This window comes from Chiloscyllium plagiosum, unplaced genomic scaffold, assembly GCF_037043375.1.
Source record: "Chiloscyllium plagiosum isolate Xiang-an unplaced genomic scaffold, Cpla_swu_hap1 HiC_scaffold_33, whole genome shotgun sequence".
Classification (NCBI taxonomy): domain Eukaryota; kingdom Metazoa; phylum Chordata; class Chondrichthyes; order Orectolobiformes; family Hemiscylliidae; genus Chiloscyllium; species Chiloscyllium plagiosum.
The window spans coordinates 6,792,988-6,800,182 of NW_028270171.1; the positions used below are offsets into that span (position 1 = coordinate 6,792,988).

The 7,195-nt window shown below is 41.6% G+C and overlaps 1 protein-coding gene across 1 annotated transcript; it reads right to left on the reverse strand.

The window, feature by feature from the left end:
• Positions 1-3,506: 3,506 nt before the first annotated feature.
• On the reverse strand, positions 3,507-6,690 carry LOC122542161 (ferritin, heavy subunit-like). The gene is made up of 4 exons (XM_043679580.2): positions 6,589-6,690; positions 4,590-4,736; positions 3,880-4,005; positions 3,507-3,653 (listed from the first exon to the last, which is right to left on the reverse strand). The coding sequence occupies exons 1-4, from the start codon at positions 6,688-6,690 to the stop codon at positions 3,507-3,509; spliced, it is 522 nt and encodes a 173-aa protein (XP_043535515.2).
• Positions 6,691-7,195: the final 505 nt, after the last annotated feature.

Below are 7,195 nucleotides of genomic sequence, written 5' to 3' on the forward strand. Positions count from 1 at the left end.
AAAACATAAGGATCCTATAAGCCTTCTAAACAACTATTTCATCTTCCCTAGACACCTTCAGCAAATCATTTACTTGAACCCCCAAGGTCCCTCTGCCCCTGTACTCCCCTCAGAGTTGTTCCATTGAATCTGCATTGATTCTCATATCAAATGCATTACATCGCATTTCCCTGCATTGAGATTTGGAAATAATTACCAACATCAAATCTTGCCCTGTAAAAATGTAGTAATATTAGTTTTCAAACCTTCAGTTGGCCCTATGTGCATGCATGGGTGTACCATACACATTTGTATTTTTGTTTGCTTGCGCATATGTGTGCATGTGTGTGCGTATTTGCATGTGTGTGCGTATTTGCATGTGTGTGCATCCACTATCCTTCCTGTGAAGAAGCCATTCTTAACATCATGCTGGACAGTTTAGTTCTAATGTGAAGATTATAATCTCATTCCACATCATCAGTTCTACTTGACCCATTGAGAAGAAACCGTTCCCCTCTATCTACTCTGTCAAATCCATTAATTGCAATTACACTCATCCCTTAACCTTGTACCCTGAGGATTGTGGGCAAACTGTTGGTGTCATTTAACCAGCTCTTTATCTCTGAGTTTATTCAGAAAGTCTAGGCTGCACCATCTCTGCCTGAACTGAGCACTCCAGATGTGGTTGAACCAGAATTTGACAATTTTATAAAGAACCTCCATCCAGAGGGATTTGAACCTCTTTCAGATCAGGACTAATATTAAATTAGTTCCTTTGCTTTGTATTTTTACATCTGTTCACTCCATTTCTGTCCACTTGTCTGAATAATTTCATTTTGATCATTAGTTTTGATGACACAGCAGAAGATGTCACCATTTACAAAACACTGTGCGTTGTCTTTCTTGGTCAGAAGTGGATAACCTTATACTTCCCCTCACTGTCCTGTATCTGCCAGTCTTGCCCATTGCATTAAACTTTGCAACATTCTGCTCTCATGGTAATGTGTCACCTGATGTAGAGTCATCATTTTATTGATGGCCCTTCATTCCTTCATCTAGAACATTGATAAATCTCATGAAAAGTGGTGTTTCCCAGTGCCTCTCCTTGGGGGAAAAAAGCAATCAGATCTTGCTTGTTTTTAAATGCACTCATGGGACGAGGGTGCTGTTGGCTGGGCCAGCATTTATTGCCCATTCTTAATTACCCTTGTGAAGATGGTGGTGGTGATGATTTGCCTTCTTGAATTTCTGCTATTGTCCATCTGATGGAGGTAGACCCACAATCCTGTTAGGGAGACCCACAATCCTGTTAGGGAGAGAATCCAGGATTTTGACTCAGCAACAGGGGAAAAGAACAGTGACGTAATTCCAAATCAAAATGGTGAGTGGCTCAGAGAGGAACTTGCAGGGGGTGGAGTTCCCATGTATCTTTGCTCTTTTCCTTCTAGATGGAAGTGGTCATGGTGTTGGAATATACTGTCTAAAGGCCCTTTGGTGAATTCCTACAGCATTTGGTAGATGGTACACCTTGCAGTTGCTAAGTATCAGTGGGCGGAAGGAATGAATGTTGGTGGCTATTGTGCCAATCAAGTGGGCTGCTTTGAACTGGAGGGTGTCAAGATCCTGGAGTGTTGTTGGCACACTCCCCATTATCCTGACTGACAACCCCTCCCCTAAACCAATTCCCCACCCACATTCTGCATTTTCATTTCCCCCAGTGATCATGTGTGATTCCCTATCAATGAAATCATTAAGGTGGCAGCTTTGGCTGTTCACAAACTGAAAACTTCCATCCTCCACATTAAAGGGTCAGCATAAATCAAGATGCACACAGGGAACCACCACCTCCAAACATAACCAAATCCATGGTAGCATTATTACTTGGAGCGTCAGTTCTAATATCAACATTCAGAGTCAGTTCTAATATCAACATTCCAGCCTACAAAATGAACTATTTCAGGTTTGCAGACTGGGAGATTGGAAAAGAACATTCCACTTGGATTGTGCTTTAAATTTACATACACTGCATTTCCAATCCCAGTAGTACCAAATAGGTGTAAAGTACCAAAGCTTAAATTTGTACTTGTGCAGAAGAATAACATCTTACATGGGAAATATTATCTTCCCCACCCACCCAAAGAAAGGTACCTACCCCATTTATCTCAGTTTGATTAAAAGCCGTAATCAAATAGAGGTACTTTGTGTCCCCCTTATTCTATCGTGGGATATGAGCATCCCAAGCAAGATCAACATTAGTCAGCCATTAGATTTTCCTTGCACTAAGAAATTGCCACATGGCCCTGCATATGACTGCATGTACAGGGCAGACTATAATCAAAGGCGAGCTGATTTCCTGCAAGTTTACAAAAATTGGAACAGATTGCTGCAAATACTACTTGGGTCCTATAGGTTTATTAGCACCAGCTGCTCTCCATATGAGGGGCCTCTGGATTGCTAGAGCAGCAAGGGAATTGCTACACTTTTCCCACATGGGTTAAGGTAGGCACTGCTGCATTTCCTGATATAGATCTTAGTTAGGAGCCAAGCAGACTAGAGACACTGATGCTAATCAAAAGCAGTATCCTTATTCTCCACTATGGAACATGGATACAAGAGAAACTGTTTCTCAGCTTGGGAAACTGCTGTAGAGCAATCAAGTATTGTGTATCCAAGAACAGTTGAAGGTAGAGTACTGTATAAGATATTCAACTTTTATATTCTTGGAAAGGGGTAGTTTTACATGATTTAAATCATAACCTAAGCAATAAAACAAATTGCTGGAAAACAGTCTGGTCTGACAACATCTGTTGTAAGAAAGTAATTATATTTCAAGTCTAGTGACTCTTAACTGATTTCACTCCAGATGCTTCCAAACCCAAGTTTTCCTTCCTGATTTCCAGGAACTGGTTTTTGGCTTCTTTATAAAAATCCCAAAGCATTGTTTTCAAGCATTAAAACAAATTGCTGAGGTTATTTAGTAGATGTAAAACTATCCCTTTACAAGAATATAAAAGTTGAATATCTTATACAGTACTCTATCTTTGACTGCTCTTGGATACACAATACTTGATTGCTCTACAGTTTCCCAAGCTGAGAAACAGTTCCTCTTATCCAGTTGTATCAGTTGATTAGATTGGGAAGAGATTTCAATCAAACTATTGACTAGAGGGTGTTGCTGCAAAATACCCTGTGAGCACAGGCAGATAGTGAGAATTGCTTACAAGCCAAAAAGCTTAAGCAGTTGTGGAATTTCCAATATGAGAATGCTCACATACCCAAATCCCCATCCACAGACCAGAATAAAACTGAGCAAATTACTGGGACAAGCATTGAAACAAGGTGGAGAAAAAAAAAGGATTTAATGATCAGATGTTAAACAGCAAAAACCCAAGAATCAAATGAAGCTAAGAAATTACACAGTACTCAGTTCCATGGTGAACACTATTTTAATTTTGTGCAGAGCACAACCAAAGTCATCCACTAGAATGAAGTCACCATGTCCAACAAATGGAGTTGTTGAATCCCACTCAGCTCAGGGTGAGCCTGTCAAACAGGTACTCTCCCAGGCCATTCTCAGGGGCTCCCAGTCTCTTCAGGTTGGTGATGTCATCTCCCAGCTTCTTGATCATCTTCACTTGCTCATCCAAGTAGTGCCTCTCCAGGAAGTCACACAGCTGGAAGAAGAGACAAAGATTAGCCTCAAGGAATAAAAAAAAAGTGACCTCCCATTACTGATGTGACCATCAGCACATTGTGCTAAGGGAGATGTGAACCCAGGGGATGCCTTTTGAAATATTTTTTCAGCCTGCAGGAGGCAGTTAGAAAATAATTGGATTCCCCCCCAGGGAGAACACAAACAGATAATTTCCTGCCAAGTTTGAGAGAAAATTAGAAACTTACGTGAGGGTCAGTGTGGCCAGAGGAGAGTTTGTGCAGATCCAGCAGACTCTGGTTCACATCCTTCTCCATCTGCAGAGCTCTCTGCATTGCCTCCAGACCATTGCCCCACTCATCCTGCTCTGGCTTCTGGAGGGAGGGAAAGCAGGAGAAAAAAAACCCAGCTCGTCTCAGACAGGTGGATCACAGGCTACATCAGTTCATTATCCCCCAAGCATCACAAGAGTTAAATTTCAGGCCAATTGTTTTACTGACTTGTTTAGATGTCACTGTTCTTAGAGCTTAAATTTCAGAAACATACTGTGAAAGTGCCTTTTAAAAATATTATAATCCAAGTGTACAAAGTGTGCACCAATGGCAGTAATTCCTTGCTCTACCATTTTGTAAATTTGGATCCTTTTGACCAGCCAATTAGAAACATCTTATATGCAGAAAGGAGATGCTGCTACCTTCTACTGTTGTAAACTCTTACCACAGATAAAGAGATGTTGGAATTGACATCTGGGGTTATATAGTTTAATCATTCTTACATGGGAAATTTGCACTCCATCCTGTATTCTAGATCATCCCAATTGCTGTTTCAATGAATTGTTTGTGAACCACCTCCAATTCACACAGCATTTATTCAAACCTGAGCCTAAACAGGTTGCGTGATACCAGTTAGTTGGAGTTCACACAAAACATTAAAGTCCTCAAAGTTTACAGAAACCAACCTTGACATCCTGCAGGAGGACTCTGCCTCCACGTTTATTCTGGAATTCCATCAGTTTTTCAGCATGTTCCCGTTCCTCATGGGACTGCTCCTTGAAGAACTCAGCAAAGTGACGCAGGGCAACATCATCCCGGTCAAAGTAAGAGGCCTGCAAGTGGGAAGCAAGTCTCAATCTCATCCATGGCTCAATCACAAACTAACCCATTCACCATATTAACTTCAATTAATTGAAAAAAGGTGAAATCAGAGTGACAAAAGCAGAAAGTCATTATCTCCTGTGGATTGTGGCCTAAGGAGCAGACATTTTTCTGAAAGAGTAAAACAGAATCAAGATGTCAACTGCAACCCTTGGCCTGTATCTTAAGGAGACAGTGCGCTAGTGTGGCATATAGTATTGTGAAGGCCCCAGTTGGGGACAGCTATTAGATATGCCTGCACATCAGGAACCCTCTTGCTCAGTACTAGAACCACTGAGGTCATTGACCAATAAATAGGCCATGAACAGGTTGACTAACAGGTTTTTTAAAAAAAAAAAATCAGCCAGCTACCTCATTACCAACCTCACCTAGCTGAATAACCAATGACCTACCATCCACTCTACACAGAATGCTGACTGCGATTTAAATAATTCACATTTCAAGTGAAAAAAGTGCACATTTAACCACCTTTCTTCACAGTGATTAATAAACTAACTTCATCTTCAATAGAGAGACAACAGCTTGGTTATTTGGGCAACTTTTTAAAAAACAATACACTTGGTTTAAGAGAACATTTTTCAAAAAAAAAAAAGATGGGTTATAACCAAAGAATTAAGACAATACCTGTCTCTACAGTCAGGAGACTAATTACACTGAACAGTTACAGTAAACCAAGGAAGTCTCACCTAAGGGCCAGTTATAACTCAAGGAAGGCCTAAAATTTCAATACAGTTTCAGGGTGAAGTGTGTCCACAGCAGGGGAAAAGACAACATTGTCAAGAGACCAGATATCCCAACCCAATCTAGTCCCACTTGCCACCACCCAGCCCATTTCCCTACAAACCCTCCCTGTTCATACACCCATCCAAATGACTTAAATGTTACGATTGTACCAGCCTCCTCCACTTCCTCCAGCAGCTCATTCCATACATGTACCACCCTCTGAAAAAAGTTGCCCCTTGGTTCTCATATCTTTCCCCTCTCACCCTAAACCTATGTCCTCTAGTTCTAGGCTCCCAACCCCAGGGAAAAGACTTTGCCTATTTATCCTATCCATGTCCCTCAATTTTGTAAATCTCTACAAGGTCACTCCTAAGCCTCTGACACTCCAGGGGAAAAACAGCCCCAGCCTGTTCATCCTCCAACCCTAGCAACATCCTTGTAGATGTTTTCTGAACCCTTGAGTTTCACAACATCTTTCCAGTAGAAAGGAGACCAGAATTGCACACAACATTCCAACAGTAGCCTAACCAATGTCCTGTACAGCTACAACATGACCTCCCAACTCCTGTACTCCATTCTCTGACCAATAAAGGAAAGCATACCAAGCACCTTCACTATCCTACCTGTGACTCCACATTCAAGGAGCTATGAAACGGCACTCCAAGGTTTTTGTTCAGAACACTCCCAAGGACCTTACCATTAAGGTGTCTAAGTCCTGCTAAGATTTGCTGTTTCCATGCTGTACATCACTAATGACTCTTCTAGGAGAAAGTGAGGGCTAGAGATCAGAGCTGAAAATGTGTTGCTGGAAAAATGCAGCAGGTCAGGCAGCATCCAAGCAGCAGGAGAATTGACATTTCAGGCATGAACCCTTCTTCAGGAAGGGCTCATACCCGAAACATAGATTCTCCTGCTCCTTGGATGCTGCCTGACCTGCTGCACTTTTCCAGCAACACATTTTAATCTCTATGATTCTAGATAATTTACTCAAGCATATAACCAAGGAAATTCCTAGATGCTCCACACAGCCATATTCAAGTGTTAATTCTAAAACAGAACCTTCAAAACCACAAGCCTCACCATGGAGAGGTAAACATAGGAGGAATAGAGCTCCAGGTTGATCTGCTTGTTAACAGCATCCTCACAGTCCTTGTGGTAGTTCTGACAAACTTGGGAGGCCATCTTCACTATTCCTACTCACTATCACCAGATAACTCCAAACCTCCCTCAAGCTCTTGTATTTACCCTGCTGGGACACCCTGCACTTAACCAGGGAGAGGTAGCAACAATGATGATTGACAATCTCTAACAGCCAATCAGGAATCACCCATGAATGTACACCCCAATGAGAGAGAGGGGGTGGGTGTGTGAACCAGAGCTAATCAGAGGTGTAGATTAGAGTCAGGTCTGGATGATTATTCTGTGATTGGAACAGCAGGAGGTCACTCAGCAGCATCTCAATCAGGTCACTGTGAGTTTGTGTCCTTTTGAAAGAAATAGATTTGGATGAGGAAAGGTTTTCAAGTTTTCTTTTAAATAAAGTTTGTTGTGACCAACTGAAAGAGGGTCTCAATGAAGAAAGAGAATCAGTTTTTCAGCCTGTTGTGTTGGAAATGGGAGAGAAAGGTGGGAGACTAGAGCTTGGACAAGTCAATTGTAATAAGAGCAGATTGGACAGAGACTGGAA

Excerpts from the sequence above, each read along its gene's own strand:
- LOC122542161 (XM_043679580.2), bottom strand. The coding sequence starts at position 6,690 with ATGGCCTCCCAAGTTTGTCAGAACTACCACAAGGACTGTGAGGATGCT. Across the intron at positions 4,006-4,589 it reads TCCTCCTGCAGGATGTCAAG|AAGCCAGAGCAGGATGAGTG; the intron begins GTTGGTTTCTGT and ends CCCTCCCTCCAG. Across the intron at positions 3,654-3,879 it reads CTGGCCACACTGACCCTCAC|CTGTGTGACTTCCTGGAGAG; the intron begins GTAAGTTTCTAA and ends CTCTTCTTCCAG.